Raw genomic sequence first — 21,987 nt, forward strand, 5'->3', positions numbered from 1 at the left:
CACACCATGAAGAGATGATTGCTCATAAGAGTTCAGTTGGTGACTTCTGATACGTACACCATACACACATGGTCTGTGTCCTGTGGTAGGTTCCCTCTCGCCCAGTGGTAGACTGCTGGCTGCCTGCTTGTCCAATCATTCCAATAAGGACACTGACTTAGGGAATGGACAACAGCAAGTTGGAAGGAACCTGGGTCCCTGCATGATCATATAGAACAGAGCCACCTTCCAACCTAGATGGCTCATTATGGAACTGCTATCAGCAAAGAAAAATCCTCCATCTTCTTTAAGAAACTGTATATTGGGCAAAGGGAGGTGGGAGGTGTCTTATAGCTACAATAGCTTAACTTTACTAAGTAACTAACCTAACTAATACACAGTTCATCTTCATTTGTGGACTGGGAATAAAAATACACAATGTGCTTTTAGGAAGAAGAATTATATAATTACCAAGGAAAGAGAGGAGTAATTTTTCATTCCTTTTCATTTCTCATGATTTACCCTTGTTACAGAGATAGAACATATACCCCTCGCAGCTGATAAGTTCACACCCTAAGGGGATAGCAGTGGTAGGGGCAGTGGCTACTAGGTTGCAGTCTCGCCGGTAAGGCTTTGAGGGCTATGGCAGTTGCTCATCCATTTATCTTTCCCTAACAGTGTGGCTCCCTTCAATAGTTGGGAGGGAGGAATCAAGCGTCTCACCACACACTGGAGGCTCAGGATGGGCAAAGACTGGGCATCTGGTCATTCCCATAGATGTGATACCAAGGGCCAATGCCAAAGGCACTTCCTACCTTAACCACCTGCTTGATGCCATTAATGGTGCTGTTCATGAGGGACTTCAGCATGTTGGCATCATTCAGAGAGTCTGCGTAGCGCACACACATGAACAGGATATGAGCCGGCAGCCCGGGGATCATGTTCACCACCACGCCACGGGGCTTCAAGTCTGAAGCAGAGAGAGCCAATGAGGATTACAGCTGACAGGTCAGCTCTTCTCCTAAGGAACCCGTGACTAGGGGCAGGGGCTTGTTTGCTTTTCTGTGCTTGATGCAGTGCCTGAATGTATATGGATTTATTTCCTCTTTGAGGAATTCCATCTGGCTCCTTTCTTGTCACAAAATACACAGGTGCCACTTGTTCCTCTTCTTGTTTACAAAGGACTTTCTCTTTCTTAAAAGGTTGAATAAGAGACAGAATCTTTATTTTTCCCTGGTGTGGAAACTCTGATTTCAGACCCCCATTGTAAGAAAGGAACTCCAGTTCCACGCACCCCTACTCCAAGCTCTTTGATGAGGATGGAGTACAGTGTCTGCAATCACATGAAGCTGCCTTGAATAGGGAAAGCAGGCACACACCAGTGCAGCAGAGGATGTCTAGCTGGCCTTGGGGAGAAGAGAACGGCGGAGACGCACAGTGGGGATGAAGGGGAGAGAGAAATCTTACCAAAAAAGATAAGATACGCAAACAAGGACATCCCCCTGGCTGCATGAAGACAGAAGCACAAAGAAGAGGCTCACACTGTATGACACCGGTAATGGGGGGAAAGAAAAGGGTGGGGGTGCTCACATGAGCTGAGGGGGTCACTCACAGAAGAGGAAGGAAGGCTACATGTTGGCTTTGTGTTTTGAGATCTTGGGGCCAGCTGACAGGGAGGCAGATTTTTCTCCCGATGCCAGAAAACCACATGGAAGGTCACAGTGAAGACAGTGCAGTAAGATTGTTTCTATGACCACCAGATCTTGAGCATGCACATGGGACATTCCTGTAACTGAGGCATGGCTGGGAAGCCCCATCACATTGCTGCAGAGAAATTTCTCGGAAGTCAAATGGAGCTCAGAGCCACAATTACTTCCATGAGGCTTCTGTGCTGAGTCACAAAAATGAGGTGATGTTTCTTTTCTACCCTGGTCCTACAATTTGGAAAAGGTCAGGGCAATGGTTCTCAACTGAGGACAGTTTTGGCCCCCACAGGACATTCGGCAATACCTGGAGACATCTTTTACTGTCATCACTAGGGGTTGCTGCTGGCTTCGAGCGAGTAGAAGTCAAGGATGCTGCTCCATCCTTTGTTACTCACCATTCGCAGAGTTAACAGGTCAACAGTGCTGAGGTTGAGAAACTCTGGGCTGGGGTAAGAAGCAGTGGAAGAAGAAAGTAGAAAAAGGACCACCCCTGCCCAGGACTTTGGCACTGAGTGATGTGCGAATTCTCAAAGAGAAAGCAAAAATCCAGAGTTCCAGGTTTCAGTACCAAGAATGAGGTTCTGAATGAGCCTGGCCTCGTCTTCTCTCTTGTATTGCAGCATTCCAAGGTATTCCTTAGGTCCTGAGGACGAGTGCACATCATTGGCTGTAGACAGAGGCAAACAATCAGCTAAATACACAAAAGCAGCTTTCACAGGTCTCGTAATGTGACTATTCTCCTACCCCATTCTGGCTGGTTTGCACGTAAATATCTGTGGCTTTCAGATACATTAAAACTGTACTGTATTGTATCCTGAAGAATTTCTCCAAGTTGTGATTCCTCTTTGTGAGTACATGAGTGAGTACAGCTGCTGCTGAAAAGGCCCAGTTATCCTTTGAAGAGCCTTATGAGTGCCTGATATGTATCCAGCACATGGTAACAGGAAAGGAATCCTAGATGTTGCCTTGTCTTCAAGATGCCGATGCTACTGTGAAAGAAGACTCGTGAAACATTTGGTGTGCAAAGTACCAATCTGCATGATCCTTACTGGCTGTATTAGTTTCCCAGGGCTGCTGTAAAAAGTTACCGCAAACATAGAGGCTTAAAACAACACAAATGTTTAATCATACAGCTCTGGAGATCAAAAGTCTGAAAGGTGAGCCAGGGTGGTGAATGGTGGTTCATTCATCCCAACAGTGGGGATGCAGCGGGGGCTGGAAGCACAGACCTGGGCCCTGCTCTCATGGGGCAGACTGCCATTTGTCATTTATTACTGAAGGAAAAGGATCCTCAGTTTGCTTGTGGACATTTCAAATTTGAGGTGAGAGTTGGGTAAGTAAGCATAAAGTCGCTCTTCAAAGAGATGAATATAGAAAAAGGAACAAACAAGATACAGCCTTGGCAATAAGGCTGGGAGGAAGAGGAAAAAGTAATAGGAACGAAAGAGTGAGAAATGTGAGCAGGAGCCGAACACAGGCAAAGTTCAGTGATGGAAGCAGAAGGAGGGATGAAGGGCTGAGGGTCCCTTTCACAGAGGCTCACAAGGATGCTTTGTGTGTGCAGTGCAGTCCATGTTCAGGATGTCTGCTTCTTAGCTCTCTACTTTTCTAATAGAAATTTGGATACTTACTGATCCTACATATGTAACAGGGAGAGAAGGTGAATTTCAAGCAGTTAATTGAAAACTTGTTCACAATTTCATTTTTTAAAAAAGGGAGCTAACAGAGGAAGAGGTTAATGTATTAATTATAGGATGTCTCTTGCAGGTACATCAACCTATCTGGTATCATCTGAGTGGGAGGGAGCTGTCTTCTTGTCCCAAAGGATCTTTTCGTTAGCCCAGCACTAGGTCCCAAACCTCACCACTTGAGAATCATTCCTTTCGGTTTCATAAGCTTTGGACCAGAGAGAAAATAAACGAGTGCATGTTAGCCTTAGCTCAAAAGAATAAGAAAACAAGTATTGCTTCTTACCTTTTCCAGCTGTCTTGCTTAGTGTCTTGACTTGATCTTGTAGCTTTTTAATCACTCTGTCCTTCATGTCTAATTCTTCTTCAAGATCCTACAGCAATAAAAAGAAACCAGGATTTAGCTTAGAAGCACTTTAATCTATTTTTTTTTCTTTTTTTGGTAACAGCTTTATTGAGCTACAATTCACATACTGTACAACTCACCCACTTAAAGTGTAAACTCAAAGGTTTTTTAGGGTAGTCAAGAGTTGTGCTACGATCACCATTATTTAATTCCAGAACATTTTGTTACTCCAAAAAGAAAACTAACCTTTAATGTCACTCTCTAGTTCCTCATACCCTTCCAGTGCCTGGCAACCACTCGTCTACTTTCTGTCTCTACGGATTTGCCTATTCTGGGCATCTCATATAAATAAATTCATAGAATAGGTTTTTTTATATGTCTGGCTTCTTTCGCTTAGCATAAGGTTTTCAAAATTCATCCATGCCGTAGCAAGTATCAGCATTTCACATATTCTTATGGCTGAATAATATCCTATTGTATGCATGCACTACATTTATCTTGCTCTTATTACATAGGAATGTCCATCATAGAGAATTTAAAAATATGAATGTGAGAAAATGGGCTTTCTAGATGTCAGAAGCTGGAGCCAGAGAAATGTTCAGAGATTCGGGCCTGGTTTTACCTTTCCTTCCTGATAAGGAGGTGGCCTTGCCCATGCTGAATTTGGTTCAAGAACCAGGAGAGTCCTTGGATACCTAGAAATACTTCCTATAAAGGACATACAGTGTTTAAGTTCTTCCAGATCTGAGCCTTTGACACATACAGAACTCAGGCTTCTCTGACCCAGAAAGACCCACCATGCAGGGTCACTGCAGCTGTGTGCCCTCTAGGGACTCTTGGGGCCAAGGGACATTGTGCTGTTTCTACTCTGTGCGGCCACCTCTCTCCCTGCCACCATTCTGTGTCCCTGGCTAGACATGTTAGGAACTCTATGGACTTTAGAAGTGGAGGTGTCAGTAGAGCTTCTTCCCTCCAATTCAAGCCCATCTTATAATATATCTAATAAAATGGGTCACCCATCAACCCATAACTCAGAAAAAAACCCACTCTTAACATATTGATTTCATTCCTTTTTTCCCAATATGGTAAATGTACATTTTATAAAATTGGGATCATATTACATGCGAAATTTCAAATCCTACATTTTTCTGTAGTTATACTGCAGACATTTTCCCATGTCATTGATAATATACCCAAACCATCATTTTAACAGCCAAGTCATACTATATCATACAACAATTTAACCTTTGCTCTATTGTTAGATATGCATTTGATTCCTTTGGGTTGCTTTTTATTCTCTCTGATTATTAACACTATGATGATCACTCTGAACAAAAATCTTGGTCCACATGTTCAAGTATTTACTTAGGATAGAACCTTACAAGTTGTGTTACTGAGTCAAAGGGAATGTACTTTCCAAAGGTTCATGATCCATACCTTCAAATAAGCCCTCAAGAAGTTTATACCAATTTATATTCCCAGCAACCATGTATGACAGTGCCCATTTCAAGATGTTCTCTCCAGCAGCATCTCTATTAATTATTATTATTATTAGTAGTAGTATTTTTAGAGATAAGGTTTTGCTTTGTCACCCAGGCTGGAGTGCAGTAGTGTGATCATAGCTCACTGTAGCCTCAACCTCCTGGGCTCAAGCAGTCCTCTTGCCTCAGCCTCCTGAGTAGCTAGAACTATAGGCATGCACCACCACACTTGGCTAGTTAAAAAAAAAAGTTTTCCTTGTAGAGATGGGGTCTTGCTACATTGCCCTGGCTGGTTGAACTCCTGGCCTCAAGTCATACTTCTGCCATGACATCTTAAAGTGCTGGGATTACAGGTATGAGCCACTGTGCCAGGCCCAGATCTCTGTTAATTTGACAGGCAAAAATAATACCTAGTTTTAATTTTGAATGTCTTTGATAAATAGTGAAATTATTACTAAAAGTTTTTTTTTTTTTTTTTTTAATCTCTTAATAAGAAGTTCCTTTTCAGTGACAAAAGAGTCTGGAAAAAAAAAGAAATTTCTTTGACTCAAAGCATCACATAGTGGCTTGAACAGTGTCACCCTGAAATTCATGTCCAACTCAAACTCCAGAATGTGGTGACTTTATATGGAAATAGGGTCCTTGCAGCTGTGGTAAGCTAAGCGTCAATATGAGAGATGGCTACTACAATTTAGGGTGGGCTGTAAATCCAATGCAGATGTCCTTATAACCGACAGAAAAGAACAGAGACAGACAGGGAGAAGGCCAGGTGCAGTGAGGCAGAGGCTGGAGTTACACTGCCCCAAACCAAGGAAGGCCTGGAGCCCTCTAGAAGCTGGGAGAGGCAAGGATGGGTTTTGCTTAGAGACTTCGGAGGAGTGTGCCCTGCTGACACCTTGACTTCAGACTTCTGACCTCCATAATGGAGAGAACACACTTCTGTTGTTTTAGGGCACCTGGTTTGTGGTCATTTGTCACGGCAGCCCTGGCAAACTCATACAGATCAGGTATCATCTGTGGGTAGAATCCGCCGGCTAATGTATAGAGATGATACTCTTGTTGTATGTCCCTCTGCTTATATGTAACAGTGAGGCTACTCCGGGTTCAGAAAGAGCTATGGAAATGAACATGTCAGGCCTGTCGGCTCCCCAGCTCAGCGCACCTGTGGGGAGCAGAGCCAGACACTCAGAGGAGCTCCAGAAGAGGGCACCAGGACCGGGCTGTGCTCTGGGGCACCAGGAACGAACTCATAAATCACAATGCACTGGGACAGTCAGAGTAAAGGATCAAGTGGGGTGACATGCGCAGCACACGCATGACCCGCCCATGTAGCTTCTCCCTGACCGCTGGCTCCACGGAGATCCCAGGGGCCCACGGAAGGCAAGGCAAGGCAGCCTCACACACATGGACAGCAGGCGGTTGCTTCTCTGGTGTAATATGAGGATTCCAGTCTCTGAGAAAGTCATATCCACCTCAGAAAAGACAGCCATCATGTAGGTGCCACTGATTGGAATTTGTTACTTCCTATTAAATGTTAAACTCCTGGAATGTCTCTTTTTGGATGTAACCATTCTTCAGAGTTAAACCCTGACACCCAAAATGTGTTTTTCCTCTATCAGGGTTTTCCTGTGAGATTGGAAATGGGGGCCCTGTCAGCAGGGAGAAGGGCACGTGGGCATGTCCACACTGACCCACTGGACTCATCAGCCCTCCTGGGTCACCCTCTTGGAAGCTCTCAGGTCTCGAAGGGGCCCAAGAGGGTCTCAGCTCCTAGGAAAGTGGCCTACCTGTCACTTGAGCACTTCTCAGTCTTCTGGGTTCCATACAGCATCACAATTTCAAAATCATTGCTGGGACTTGATGTACGGTTACCCAATTTCATTTTGGTAAGGGCATTTAACACTCAGAAAAGACCTTAAACACTTTTAAAAAGTTTCCAAGCCTTCCATCGACATCATGATCATTTCATAGAAGAACATTTTGACTCTTAAAATTGTAGGAAGGCCACCCCCTGAGAAGAAAGCATGGGCACTTATCTGGGGTGAGTTTTGCTGGGTAAAGCACTCACACGTAGGCCTTGCTAGCCTCAGTGTGTTCCACAGCATGGGGACTCCATCCTGGATGGTGACTCCATCCTGGATGGTGCCGTCCACTGATGGTGCTGGGGAACCACGGCCTGCACCTCACTCTCTCTCCTCCTTCACCCTCCCCAGGCTGGCCTGTAAGTCTCTGAGGCCTGTAAGTCCCCAACGCCTTCCCAAAGCCAACCTCAGAGACCACGTGTCTTTTGGGATAAGAAAACAGATGGTTCTGATAGAAGGACCTTTGGTCTATAGATGTTAATTTTATGCTTTAGGCGGCATGTCCCCTCTTTCAGCATCATTTGCACACAGACAGTCTCCATCACCAAGTTAGAAGACTTCTCACCCTGTTTTCCAAAGTGAGCCGAGATGCTTCCTGCCAGAAGTTACTCTTGACTTCACTTTCAGTTTCAAATTGTTTCTTCAAGTGGTCACTGGCCTCCTGCATTTCTTGAATCTTATCAATCAGCTGCTCCTTCTCTTTGGTATGTATTTCATTCTGGGCTTCCATGGCCCTGAGAAAGGGAGGGAGGAATGGCTGGTATCAGTATGACCGTCATGGAGAAGTCACTCACTGTCATAGCAAGTGGTGATATTTCCAAAGATGGGAGAACACCTTGGCCAATTTCTGTGTAAAGCAAATAGTATTTGAATAGGGGCGTCCTTCTGGGGGAAGGAAAAGAGACCAGGACTGGCTGGGACAGAAAACTGTCCATGGACTGCTCTAGTCTCCTTCACCCAGTAAGAGGTTCCATTCTCCACCCAACCCCAGCCCCACTCACTGTTCCCATGGGACATCCATGCCCACCATACCCTGTGACAGCTCAGCAGTCATCCCCTTTGTGACCAGCCTGGGGACCAGACACTCACGAAGCCAGGGATCAGATAGAAGAGAGGAGGGGAGACCATGAGAAGAGTTCCAAAATGGTGCCTTGCTCCTTTTCCACTACTTTGGGTCCTCATCCTACTGATAAAGTCACATGACTAAAGATGCTCTTGGGGATGTCAAGTGTCCATTTATTATTTTGGAAAAATAACTGTCTCAACAAGTTGGCAAAAAACCAGAACATTCTCCCCACAAGGCTCTGCCAGGGCATGAGGCCCTTTGTTGGTCAGGATGGAAATTTGGGGGGATTAGCAATGAAGATTTTCCATCGACCTGGGTTTTTAATTCTTACCCTAAATAGTCTGCTAATAGAAACCGTTCTCTCTCACAGACTCTTACCCGTTGTTTGAACAGATTATTCAAATGCATGGTATAGCATTTCAAGGGTACAAAAGTGTACACATACACTGAAAAGTACGGGTCCTCCCCTCCTCTATGCATCAGTCACCAAGCCTGGAGGCAGCTGCCTGGAGGCAACCAATGTATTGTTCCTTAACAATCTCCCAGAGATGCTGCAGCTGCTGCTGCTGCTGAGTGTGCTGTACATACACATATTTTTTCCTTCCCATTGGAATGGCAATATATCATATATATTAATTAGCATCTGGCTTTTTGGCATTAGTAACACATCTTGGTATATTCTACAGTTTCAGAAAAGCATTACATGAGCATGAACTTGAGGTACACACATCTTTACACTTACTTTCTTTGTGTTCCTTCCTCCTCTTGACTGCGATTTAACTGATTAGACAATTCTTCTAGTTTTCCTATAATGAGAAGAACTGTCAATACTTTGTGGGGGTGGGGGGGCATATCACTGCATTCTGATTTGGGTTTGGTATTATTTTCAATTTTTAAAAGTCCTAAACCAGGGGTGTCTAATCTTTTGGCTTCTCTGGCCCATATTGGAATAAGAATTGTCTTGGGCCACATATAAAATACACTAACAGTAACAATAGCTGATGAGCTGAAAAAAAAATTGCAAAAAAATCTCATGTTTTAAGAAAGTTTACGATTTGTGTTGGGCCTCCTTGAAAGCTGTCCTGTGCTGCATGTGGTCCATGGGCTGTGGCTTGAACAAGCTTGTCTTAAACTGTATCCAGGCAGAGATGAACTTTTATTTGGTCTCAACAATGTTTAAACATTTTTAAACCTTCATTTAAAAATTGTAATATTTCACATAAAAATCTGGATTCCTGGGTTTTCTTTAAAAATAGGAATCTCTAGCAATACTGGGCTCACATTCCCACTGGGCAACAATCACTGGAGCTTGGAGGCAGAAGCCTCTTTATTTTACTGTATTTTTTTCAGAGACAGGATCTCACTGTGTCACCCAGGCTGGAGTGCAGTGGCGCAATCATGGCTCGCTTCAGCCATCACCTCCTGGGCTCAAGTGGTCCTTGCACTTCAGTCTCCCACACAGCTGGGACTACAGGAACATACTGCCATGCCTGACTTATTTTTTAAAAATTTTTGGGCTGGGTTCAGTAGCTCATGGCTATAATCCCAGCACTTTGGGAGGCCAAGGTAGGTGGATCACCTGAGGCCAGGAGCTCAAGACCAACCCGGCCAACGGCGAAACCCCATCTCTGCTAAAAATACAAAAAAAAAAAAAAAAAAAAAAAATTAGCTGGGTGTGGTGGTGGGTGCCTGTAATCCCATATACTCAGGAAGCTGAGGCAGGAGAATCGCTTGAACCTGGGAGGCGGAGGCTCCAGTGAGCAGAGATCGCACCATTGCACTCTAGCCTGGGCGACAAGAGTGAAACTCAGTCTCAAAAAGAAAAAAAAAGTTTGTAGAGATGAGGTTTCATCATATTGCCCAGACTGGCAGACTGGTCTCAAACTCGAACTCCTGGCTTTAAATGATCCACCGCTTCATTTAAAGCGGTGGATCATTTAAAGCGTCTCCGCTTCCCAAAGTGCTGGGATTATAGGTGTGAGCCACTGCACTCAGCCTGCACCTCCTTTAAATGTCCTACATACCTTCCCATATGTTTTAGCTAGCCCCCTTCTCACATTTGTTACCTGCCCAGCCCCCTGGAGAACCAGAGTTTAAAACCCCCGAGTACAAGGACATTTCAATGTCATTTCCTGGGTACGGGAAACCATTTTCTACAAGCAGGTTCATGACGGTTTCAGTTACCTTTCATTTTCTCAGTTTGTTCATTCAGGCGGATTTCAAGATCTTGCTTCTGCTTCTCCAATTCTGAAATTTGCTGTTTAAAGTCTGGGATCATCTTTAGAGAAGAATTAGAAATATTAGAATATAAAATACTTTGATCTATGAACTTTAAAATATCAGAAGCAAACTAAACTGTCTTGGCATTCAGTCTGCGGAACATATAATTGTGTAAAAGAGCTAGCCACGACATTAGACTGGATTAACATTCTTTTTTTTTTTTTTTAACCTCAAAACCTATATAGTCTCAGGAAATACCAGTATGCTCAGAGGAAGCAGTTCTCATACAGCTACGATAGCAAGAGAAGGATGTGTACATGTATAGAAATCCTGTGTTGAGTTGAGGGAGGAATTAGGTGAAGAAATGGCAGCTGGCCTCTTTGGTCCAAGCCCAGAGCCATCATCTCCTCATCTAGGAACAGGAAAAGCCATCTCAAAGGGTCCCACTGCAACTTTTGAATTCCAGGACACGCACTGCTCTGTTAGTAGAGGTCTGAAATCACCCAGTAAGTTTCTCAATCCTTTGTCCCTATCTGTGTATTTCCTTACATGTCTATTGCCTCTACCCGCAGTTAGGTTAAACAGGGTTGTTTTTTTTTTCCCTTCCCCAAGTTTATAAACATGCTCATTTTAAAACTGAGTGGCTGAGATCCAGGCCTCCAAAGTCTAAATGAAGAATACAGACAGCCCCTGATTTACGATGGCTCAACTTACTATTTTTTGAGTTTGTGATGGTGTGAAAGTGATACGCATTTAGTAGAAACCATACTTCAAGCAGCCATTCAACCATTCTGTGTTTCACTTTCACAGTATAGTATTTGATAAATTACATGAGATATTCAACTTTATTATAAAAATAGGCTTTGTGTTAGATGATTTTGCCCAAGCGCAAGCGAATGTAAGCATTCCGAGCACGTTTAAGGCAGGCTGGGCTAAGCTATGATGCCTGGTAGGTTAGGTGTATTATATGCATTCTCAACTTAAAATACAATACTTCCAACAAACGATGGGTTTATTGGGACATAGCCCCATGGTAAGCTGAGGAGCATCTGTACTTGTTTGACTGTGCAATTGTGTCTCATTGCAAATTCCTCATTGAAATTTCATCCAAGGAAAAAACAAAGGTGTAAAGGTCCCCAACTACTATTCCCTGTGTCCACCCCTGGTCCTCAACTGCTGCTACAGCCCCGAGATTTCCTAACACTCCCAGTTTAGGGAGAGGAGAGGGTAGTAAGGAAGTAGGGGAACAGCAGCCAGTGAGGCAGGACAAGAATGCTGGGAGAGCTGGGCATCCTGGAAGCCGAGAGAACAAGGTGGAGAGGGCAAGATTAGCATCGCCAGGGACTGCTGAGACACAGTAAGATGAGGGTGCAAAGGAACCCTTAGTGCTCAGCTCTGTGCAGGCAGAGTCAGCCAGTGGTGGGGGCACACGACAGAATGGGGTGGTGGGCAGTGAATGGGAGGTGTGTGAAGGGAGTATGCCTAGAGGGTCTTTGTAAGTCTGACTAACTCACCAAAGAAACGGGTGATGGCCACAGGAGTGTGGGGTTAAGACAGAGATGGCTTTTTGAGTGAGGAGATTCCTAAAGCATTTCTTCAGGCCAGTAGGCATGAGTTGGAAGAAAGAATGAGACAAATGCAGTGGTTAGGAATGCACGTCATGGAAGAGGAAGCCCTTGAAAAGGTGAGATATGAAGGCCGGGCACGGTGGCTTATGCCACTTTGGGAGGCCGAAGCGGGCGGATCACGAGGTCAGGAGTTCAAGACTAGCCTTGCCCACATAGTGAAACCCTGTCTCTACTAAAAATGCAAAATTAGCTGGGCGTGGTGGTGGGCACCTGTAATCCCAGCTACTCGGGAGGCTGAGGTAGGAGAATTGCTTGAACCCGGAAGGTAGAGGTTGCAGTGAGCTGCAATTGCGCCACTGCACTCCAGCCTGGGTGACAGAGTGAGACTCTGTCTCAAAAAATAAATAAATAAATAAAAAATGAGATTTGAAGCATGAGCGGGACTGGCCTTCTGACACACTCCTGTTTCAAGAGCTACCCTTCAATTTTGTGGTCACTTTCCAAGGGGTTAGGGCTGGATTTAAATACAGACTTTAAAACATACACACTTACGCAGACACACACAATCACAGCACCTGCACCTATCCTGTGGTGAACACACACACTCTTGTATCAGAGTGCTCTCTGGTCTGCAGTCATTTTATAGTTTAATCACCAGACTGAGTTATTTCACTTCTGGAAAAAGTAATTTATATCCACTCTTTTACTGCCAAGAAACTGAATTTGACTCCACTGACAAAGAACATCTCTAGTATGATGGCCACGACTGGGGCCCCTGGCTGAGACCATACCATATTCTCTGATGTTAGCCTGGTCACTTCAAGACGGATGCTTTCATTGATGTCATTTTCTTCTCTGAATAACTTCTGCAGGTGGTTGATTTCTTGACTTAGATGCACCACTTTGAAATTCAAAGCTTCAATCTCCTTTTCGTAGCACTCCTTCTGAGACTGGAAATGGCTCTCCAAAACACTATTAAAGGAAGGGTCAGGAAATAAACTGCATGGCCTTTATTCTGCTGTATGGACGGCTAGGAGGCAGTTATGGAGACCCACAAGAGCCATGCACGAAGTACATCAAGTTTACCTATGCACTCACGGTTACAGGCTACAGAATCAGGAATGCCTAATTATAAAATCTTCTAGCTAGTTAGGAAGCATTATGTGGGGGTTAACATGTAGTTAACAATGAAGAAAATTTTAGAGGTTATTGTATTTTTACACTCTTAATAGTTAAAAAATTTTGGCCGGACGCACTGGCTCACACCTGTAATCCCAACACTTTGGGAGGCCGAGGTGGGTGGATCACTTGAGGTCAGGAGTTTGAGACCAGCCTAGACAACATGATGAAACCCCGTCTCTACTAAAAATACAAAAATTAGCCGGGTGTGGTAGCGCATGCCTGTAATTCCAGCTACTCAGGAGGCTGAGGCACGAAAATCGCTTGAAACCCGGAGGTGGAGGTTGCGGTGAGCCGAGATCTTGCCACTGCACTCCAGCCTGGGCAACAGAGTGAGACTCCACCTCAAAAACAAAACAAAACATGTTCTGTATGATACTACAGTTGTGGATACGAATCATTATACATTTGTCAAAACCTACAGAATGTACACCAAGAGTGAACTCTAATGTAAACCATAGACTTTGGGTGACAGTGGCGTGTCAGTGTTGGTTCATCAGTCATAGTAAACACACCACTGCGGTCTGGGAAGCTGATAGTGGAGGAGGCTGTGTGCGTGTGCTGATGGGTATATGGGAACTCTCTGTATTTCTGCTCAACTTTGATGTGAACCTAAAACTGCTGTAAAAAATAAAATTTATTAATTTAAATACATGCAACACATGCCTTAAATTTAAACGTATCTACATATCTCTGGCAACACTAACTAACTTATTTGATAATCAGTTTTCACTGTATGGGTTATGGGTTTTTTTTTTTTTTTTTTTTTTTTTTTTTTTTTTTTTTTTGAGACGGAGTCTCGCTCTGTCGCCCAGGCTGGAGTGCTGTGGCCGGATCTCAGCTCACTGCAAGCTCCGCCTCCCTGGTTCCCGCCATTCTCCTGCCTCAGCCTCCCGAGTAGCTGGGACTACAGGCGCCCGCCACCTCGCCCGGCTAGTTTTTTGTATTTTTTAGTGGAGACGGGGTTTCACCGTGTTAGCCAGGATGGTCTCGATCTCCTGACCTCGTGATCCGCCCGTCTCGGCCTCCCAAAGTGCTGGGATTACAGGCTTGAGCCACCGCGCCCGGCCGGTTATGGGGTTTTTTACTAGGCATTTTATCCCATGAAGAGATTGCTCTTCATGAATAAGCTAATTACTTCTCAGAGAAATATTTCTAGCGGTTATTTGGTCATTCTACTATAAGGAATTTGTGTATCAATCTATGTAAGGTACACTTTGGACTTTCCAATAGTCTATTTATTATCTCTGAAAAATAAAGAAAAACCCTGAGGAGAATTTCTAACCGTGTTGCTTTCTTCAGTCCTTCATAAGCAAACCAAAGTTCTCCATCCTCATTTAAATGTTCCAAATCTTCCATAGAGAGCCTGCAAAATAAGGAAGATAAGAAAATCTATCATCTCTCTCACGTTTTACATGTCTTAAAATGTTTGATAATGCAAAAATGATTACCTGCTTCTTACATCTTCAATGTCATAGCTTTCGAGAAGTTGTTTGGTGATCTCTGACATCTTTTCTGAAAGGAAAAGGCAGAGTTGTATACATTACATTTGTGGACGATTTATCTTTTCCCATTCCCTTTCCAGGGCCCAGTTTTCTAGCTTCACAGTCTGCAGCTAAATAACTCACCAGCTATCCAATCAACCAACTAACCAATCTTCCAGGTATTCAACCAACTAGCTATTCAGCCTACCAACTAAGCAATCTACCATATGTCCAACCAAATTCATACCAAAGGACACGTTTCCTTAGCATTGACACAGCTATGATAAATTCAGTCTACACCCATGGACTAAGAGACTCATGTTTTTATTACCTCTCATTTCCCGTTTTTGTGACTGCACATGTTTCTCCACATCTATCTTCTGTGCCTGAAGTAGCTGTATCTCTTTTTCGAACTCAGAGATTGTCTGAATCACAGCAACGATGAAATCAGGTAAAGAAAAAAACAGTGATTATGCTTTATATGAGACAAAGGGAACACAATTACGGCGTCGCCTGTCTACGCAAGACATCCTCACTGCAGTTTCTTTCTTAGCTAAGATCTTGTTAAACCATCACTGCCCACACAGCTTGGCCTTGAGGCATGCTTAACTACTCAACATGCCAGACCTACTGGGTTGTTTCAGTAGAATTAACTTCCCTGGGCCGGGCGCAGCGGCTCACACCTGTAATCCCAGCACTTTGGGAGGCTGAGACAGGTGGATCACCTGAGGTCAGCAGTTTGAGACCAGCCTGACCAACACGGTAAAACCCTGTCTCTACTAAAAATACAAAAATTAGCCGGGCGTGGTGGCAGATGCCTGTAATCCCAGCTACTTGGGAGGCTGAGGCACGAGAATTGCTTGAACCTGGGAGGTGGGGTTGCAGTGAGCCAAGATGCTGCCATTGCACTCCAGCCTGGGTGACAAGAGCAAAACTCTGTCTCAAAAAAACCCCAAAAAACAAAAATCAAAAACCCAGAGTAATTTTTTTTTTTTTTTTTTGAGACGGAGTCTTGCTCTGTCACCCAGGCTGGAGTCCAGTGGTGTGATCTCAGCTCACTGCAACCTCCACCTCCCAGGTTCAAGCGATTCTCCTGCTTCAGCCTCCTGAGTATCTGGGACTACAGGCACGTGCCACCTTGCCTGGCTAATTTTTTTTTTTTTTTTTGGTATTTCTAGTAGAGACGGGGTTTCACCGTGTTGGCCAGGATGGTCTCCATCTCCTTACCTCGTGATCTGCCCACCTTGGCCTCCCAAAGTGCTGGGATTACAGGCGTGAGCTACCACGCCCGGCCCAGAGTAATCTTAAGAGATCACACTGGAGAGTTACCCAGTCTTAGCTACCAAAGAGAAAGTGAGTGACACCTACTGGTACCTCTCTGCAAGCGCAGTCTCACAATTTCCTACATTTAAGATACAGACCTCAGACTTCAGCCAGATGACAGGACTCCCACAGACTAAACTGACATCAGGCTCATGTGGCTGCAGAGTGAAGCAGTCACAGGAATGAAAGTGACCCTTCCTGATCATGTGGTCAGACCTCCTACTTTTAAACAATAGGGGACGGGGCCAAGAGAAGACACATACTTCAGCTATGGAATTCAGTGTCCCGGATGCAACTCCAAAAGCTCTTCTAAACCACACATGGCTAGTTCATGACAATTACAAAGAATATTTGCATAATCCTACTCTGATAATATGTATTTCACATATTTAGTAGAAGCTTAAAAGCTTTCCAACTTAATGATGAAATGTCTTATATTTAAGAACATAGGTACACTCAGGTTTAAGTTTTCTGGTAGGGAAACAATTCACTTAAGCCTTGATTGTCCAAGCATGGATCACTACTTCATCCATTCATTCATTTTTCTCAAGAGCTTTTTATTAAATTGCCCAGGAATATTCATATATTTTTAATGATAAATACAGGTAATGATATTTTTATGTATGATTATGCAGTTTTAAAAATTCTGTGTGATTTTTCCCTCTCAGGTTTATAAAAATTTACTTAAAAATTTCTACCGTTGACAATTTACAGCTTTATTGATGTTATAATTTATGAATATAATGTGGAATAATTCAGCTGATTAACATGTTATTACCTCAAATACTTGTCATTTTTTGTGGTGAGAACATTTAAGATTTATTCATAGCAATTTTGAATGTACAATATGCTCTTATTAACTACATTCACCACACTCTGCATTGGATAATTGTTTTTGTAAATTTTCTAGTAATGGTTTAAATGAAATATTTTGATAATAAGGTAACTTAACTTTAATGCAGATGTTTATAGATTTATAGTGATGGATTATATAACAAGGATTCACCTCAATTTGCAGTCTAATTTGGAAGTATTCTCTACATCAACATATTTAAATAACTTTACATAAATGTAATTTCAAAAAAGTTAGAAAGTTGACTTTTAAAATATGGAATACAATGATTGCTAAATCAAAGGCAGCCTGGAGGTTCACAGTTGGAAGGACTGAAGGAATCAGGTTCTATTTGCCTGTGGCCTTTACACAGATGCTTTTAGCTGTCTAATCTGTGGGAACTTGGAATTGCAATCAAATGACTTAACCAGAGGTCAGGGCTGAACGTGAGAGCAGCTCTACCTTGGCCTGCTTGCTCAGGCGGGCCACTTCTGCCTTCAAGCCATCAGAAGTGACGTGCTCCTCCTCTACCAGCTGTTGGAGTTGCGTCTTCTCATCCTTGAGAGCTTTAATTTCTTCTTTCAAAGACTGAATCTGCTTCTCATAGTCTTGTGTTTTCAGTTCAAAACTTTTTTCAAGAAGCCTAGGAAGCAAAAGAAGAAAATAATTTAGAGCTGAGTGTGGTGGCTCAAACCTGTAATCCCAGCACTTTGGGAAGCCAAGGCAGGCGGATCCCTTGAGCCCAGGAGTTCGAGACCAGCCTGGGCAACAAGAGAGACCCCCCCCGTCTCCACTAAAAATACAAAAATTAGCCAGGTGTGGTGGCGCACGCTGTAGTCCCAGATACCCAGGAGGCTGAGGTGGGTGAATCGCTTGAGCCCAGGAGGTCCAGGCTGCAGTGAGCTGAGATCGTGCCACTGCACTTCAACCTAGGTGACACAGCGAGACCCTCCCCACAACTTCCCCCACCCCCCCCAAAAAAGAAGAAAATAATTTAGAATTGTCTCTAGTCTTTACTTTGAATTAGAATACATCGTTTTGAAAACAACAAGAGGAAACAAGTTAATTAGGACCTACTGTGACAGTTCCAGCAGATAATAGCCTTATTTTTAGCAAACTGTTTCCTCTTCCCTTAGGTTAAAGGCAACTTCTTACACCTCCTGATCCGAAAGGTGTAGCTTTACAATGGTCATGCACAGGGGACACTGGATAGGGAGCCTGAACTTAAAATACACACTGGTTGTTGGGACACTGTATTCCCAATCCCTCGGGGTTCCATGCAGTCCCCTGGAAGGGCCATTTTCCCTCAGAGAATACCTTGGCGTGCTCTGCCAAGTCCTGGCTCCTTCCTCGTTCCAAGGATCCTGCTGGGAGTTTGTTTGATCCTAAACAATAGAGCTATCTGATATGTCCAGGGGTCTAGCCCTTCAAAAATTCTGGAATAAACGGCAGCTAATCCAGGTGCCCAAAAGTGCATGTAAATCCAACTGCTCTAGAAGGTTGCTCAATTAAAAATTTGATGATTAACTAAGAAAATAATTGAAAAGAGATACATAACCAACACAGCCCACAGGGGCCCTGAAGCGGTGCCAGAAGCTCTATGAGTTTATTAAATCATTCTACTTGCTGAGCTGTCATCTCAGTTCCTTTTATAACTCGCTTTTATAGCACAAAGGGAAAAACTCTGAGAAAGAGAGCCACATTCCCAATAAATTTGTTTGATTTCTTTTTTATAGATTTTATTTATTTATTTATTTACTTTTGAGACGGAGTTTTCTCTTACCCAGGCTGGAGTGTAGTGGCGTGACCTCAGCTCACTGCAACCTCCGCCCCCCGGGTTCGAGTGATTCTCCTGCCTCAGCCTCCCGAGTAGCTGGGATTATAAGGTGCCCATCACTACACCCAGCTAATGTTTGTATTTTTAGTAGAGACGGGGTTTTGCCATGTTGGCCAGGCTGGTCTCAAAATCCTGACCTCAGGTGATCCGCGCCTGCCGTGGCCTCCCAAAGTGCTGGGATTACAGGCATGAGCCACTGCACATAGCCTCTTTTTTCTATAGATATTAACAAACTTTGTTTCCAGGTTTTTAAAAAAACTGCAGTGCTCCCAAGAGGCCAGTAAAATGCCTTTGAAAAAGAAAACTGCAACCAGAAGTCTTCCTTTTTTTTTTTTTTTGGAGACAAGGTCTCATTCTGTCACCCAGGTTGGAGTGCAGTGGCGAGATCTCAGATCACTGCAACCTCCGCCTCCCGGGTTCAAGCAATTCTCCTGCCTCAGCCTCCCGCATAGCTGGGATTACAGGCATCTGCCACCACGCCTGGCTAATTTTTGTATTTTTAGTAGAGACGGAGTTTCACCACACTGGCCAGGCTGGTCTCAAACTCCTGATCTCAGGTGATCTGTCCACCTCGGCCTCCCAAAGTGCTGGGATTACAGGCATGAGCCACTACACTTGGCCCAGAAGTCTTATGTGAAAAGAATCTTAGACCCACAGACGGAGCTGGTCAGGAGGGTGCCCACAGACTGCAGGCCTCTTGGAGCCTCCTGAGAATTGTGACAGGGGCCAGGAATTCCCCACTTGGCTGACCAAGGGCTAAACCAAGCTACAGACGAGTGCTAACGAGGAGGCAGAACACAGGCCTAGAGACGGTGAAGAGTTTTACTCCCTTCACTGGCCTGCCTTGGCCTGACCCAGTTAGGACTGCAAACAGCCCACAGTGACCCGGCCTCAGCCTGGCTCTCCCAACCCCCAGCTTGAAATGATCACTCCCAAGTGGTCCCTGCACGTGGACAGATGCCAAGAGCCGAGCTCTTCTCCTCACATGAAACACTCATCGACAATTGTATTTTTCTAGGTAAATGAGTTAATTAGACATATTTAAAAACTGATGGAGGATCATGAAACACTTCATATATCTGTTAACTCCTGGAGCGATTCTGGGATATTCCCTCCTTTCTTCAGAATCCTACTTCCTCACGCAGACCCAGGCTGTCCTGCTCACTGCTTGGGAAAGGTTTGTATCCTACCACCACAGGCAGACCTGAGCTTTCTAGACCCCAAAAGAGATGTGCCAAGAATGTTCTATCTCTTTCCAGCACCCTGTCATGCACCCCAACTTTGAGATCTAAAAACCTTTGACTACTTAAGAGGAGGGAAGCCCAGATTGGAGTCCTTGGAGATTAGCAAAGGGTTTGCTATTGAGATGGGAAAGGTGGGCTGGTACAGTACAAGGTCAGGCACCTGCCTTAATTTCTGTGAGGTATGTTATTTACCTTATCTCTTGGGATAAAAGACAAACTAACAAGTACAGTAGGTGGGGAAGGAAGAGAGGGAGGTTTATTTCCCAGGCAAGAATCTTAATGCTTGGATTTGGTGGAAGTTGAAGGTGGTGGTAGTCTCTGAATTTTGCACTGTCTTAGCAATAAAGTAAAAGAAAGAAAGAGAAAAGAAAAGGAGGAGAGGAAGGAAAGGAAGGAAGGAAGGAAAGGAAGGAAGGGAGGGAGGGAAAGAAAGAAAAAGAGAGAGAGAAAGGGAGGGAGGGAGGGAGGGAGGGAGGAAGGAAGGAAGGAAGGAAGGAAGGAGAGAGAGAAAGAGAAAGAAAGTAATTAGTTCCTGGTGGTCCACTGTACCCACCCAGCAGAAGCTTTATGGACTACTCTAGAATGTGTTCAGTATCTGATAGCACACATTGTGGAACTTAGCTCTCATAAATCTCTAATCTCACTTCCTAAAAATAGTCACACCCCACTTTCTTGTATCTGTGATCTCCTATATCACAGATAGTCACACCCCACTTTCTTGTATCTGTGATCTCCTATATGCAAACTGAGATGGAAAATATAAAACAGCACAGAGAGAAAAAAGAAAGTAGCTTTAAGGCAAACTAGATTCCATACATTCTTTGCCGTTCTTCCTTTTGTACATCATCAAAGAGCTGCTTGGTGAGGTTGTCCATTTTTTCTGTAAAAAGAGAATGCTTTTTGAGATATGTCTGCCAAATCGATGCCTTGATTGTTTCATGTTTCAGAAAGTGAGAATATCAGGACAATCATGTGATGTTTATTTTTAACAGGACTTACAGTGAGAGCATAGGTCATTTTTTATAAACAAGAAATACAGATGAGAGGGTTTCAAAATAATTCTCACAAATTTGTCAGGTTGGAATTATCAATAAATAGTTTCATTTATAGTACTTTTATTGGTCTGTTATTTATTAAAATAGATATATTGGCTTTGAGACAATGAATATCATTAAAAATAAATAGAAACCATTTGGGAAGAAAATGATCCATTTGTGACAAGGTTTCTCAGTCTTGGCATTATTGCTACTATGGGCTGGATAATTCTTTGCTGTGGAGAGGGGGCTGCCCCTCCCTGGCTTCTACCCTCTAGAAGCCAGTAGCACCTCTGCTCCAGTTGTGACAACCCAAATTGGTTCCAGACATTGCCAAATGTCTGGGGGTGAGGCGGCAGCAAAGCTGAGAACCACTCATCTGTGATAACCAAGAAAATAATTAAATGTCTGGGAAAGAGGAAGTACAAAAAGGCAGCTGTTAACACTGAAATACAAGAGTTGCAAACACAAAGTCTGCAGGTCAAGGGGCAGGACGTTCCATGGCTGTGACAACCCCACATTCCCAACACACCCATATGCCACGGGGATCGTCAAAATGGGAGAAAGGCAATGCAGCCCCTCAAACGGCGATGTTCCTGTTTGCACTGAGCTGACATCTCATCCTTGAGCTCTACCTCACCTCTGAGGCCCGCCCCAGAAGGAGTCCTCGGGGTGCAGTGTCGATAGCGATTCTCCAAATTACTTTTTTTTTTTAAGCCAACGGTTTAATAGTTTGTGTAACGTAGTGCCAAATGTTTCTGAATCAAAGTGACTGCTTCAGAACGTTGTGAGGCAGCCAGGAAATACTGGGGGAAATGCTCAAGCTTTAATTTAGAAGCCAACACGTGTGATATAACTTCAATTTTCAATGAACCAGAAGCACCGGCTTTAATTCTAGTGCTTACCATCTTGGGCCATGTGCAGATGGGCTAAAGAAGCTGCTCGAATGTGATTTACTTCTCAAGGGGAACGGGATGATGTCCATGTTAAGTCAGAATCTCAAAAAGGGGAAACAGCGTTTGACAGCATCCCTGGGTCTTAGGTCACAAGCATAGGCAAAGGTTGGTGCTGTTCACAAAACACTGGTTGCCAGGAGCGGGGGAGGTGCACAGGATAAGCAGTTTATAAATATTACGTG

General features: G+C 43.9%; 1 protein-coding gene across 3 annotated transcripts in view; it reads right to left on the reverse strand.

Annotated features, from left to right (window-relative positions):
- MYO5C (myosin VC) overlaps positions 1-21,987 on the reverse strand; it is a 103,767-nt gene that overhangs the window by 20,441 nt on the left and 61,339 nt on the right. For all 3 annotated transcript variants that reach the window (XM_038009992.2, XM_008016575.3, XM_008016577.3), the window contains exons 24-35: positions 20,632-20,695; positions 17,197-17,377; positions 14,911-15,004; positions 14,547-14,610; positions 14,381-14,461; positions 12,708-12,888; positions 10,313-10,406; positions 8,871-8,934; positions 7,628-7,796; positions 3,660-3,747; positions 2,254-2,352; positions 795-949 (exon numbers count right to left, since the gene is read on the reverse strand). In XM_038009992.2, the coding sequence (XP_037865920.2) occupies positions 795-949; positions 2,254-2,352; positions 3,660-3,747; positions 7,628-7,796; positions 8,871-8,934; positions 10,313-10,406; positions 12,708-12,888; positions 14,381-14,461; positions 14,547-14,610; positions 14,911-15,004; positions 17,197-17,377; positions 20,632-20,695 (1,334 nt within the window). The remainder of the gene's footprint in view (positions 1-794; positions 950-2,253; positions 2,353-3,659; positions 3,748-7,627; positions 7,797-8,870; positions 8,935-10,312; positions 10,407-12,707; positions 12,889-14,380; positions 14,462-14,546; positions 14,611-14,910; positions 15,005-17,196; positions 17,378-20,631; positions 20,696-21,987) is intronic.

This window comes from Chlorocebus sabaeus, chromosome 26 (genome assembly GCF_047675955.1).
Source record: "Chlorocebus sabaeus isolate Y175 chromosome 26, mChlSab1.0.hap1, whole genome shotgun sequence".
Lineage (NCBI taxonomy): Eukaryota > Metazoa > Chordata > Mammalia > Primates > Cercopithecidae > Chlorocebus > Chlorocebus sabaeus.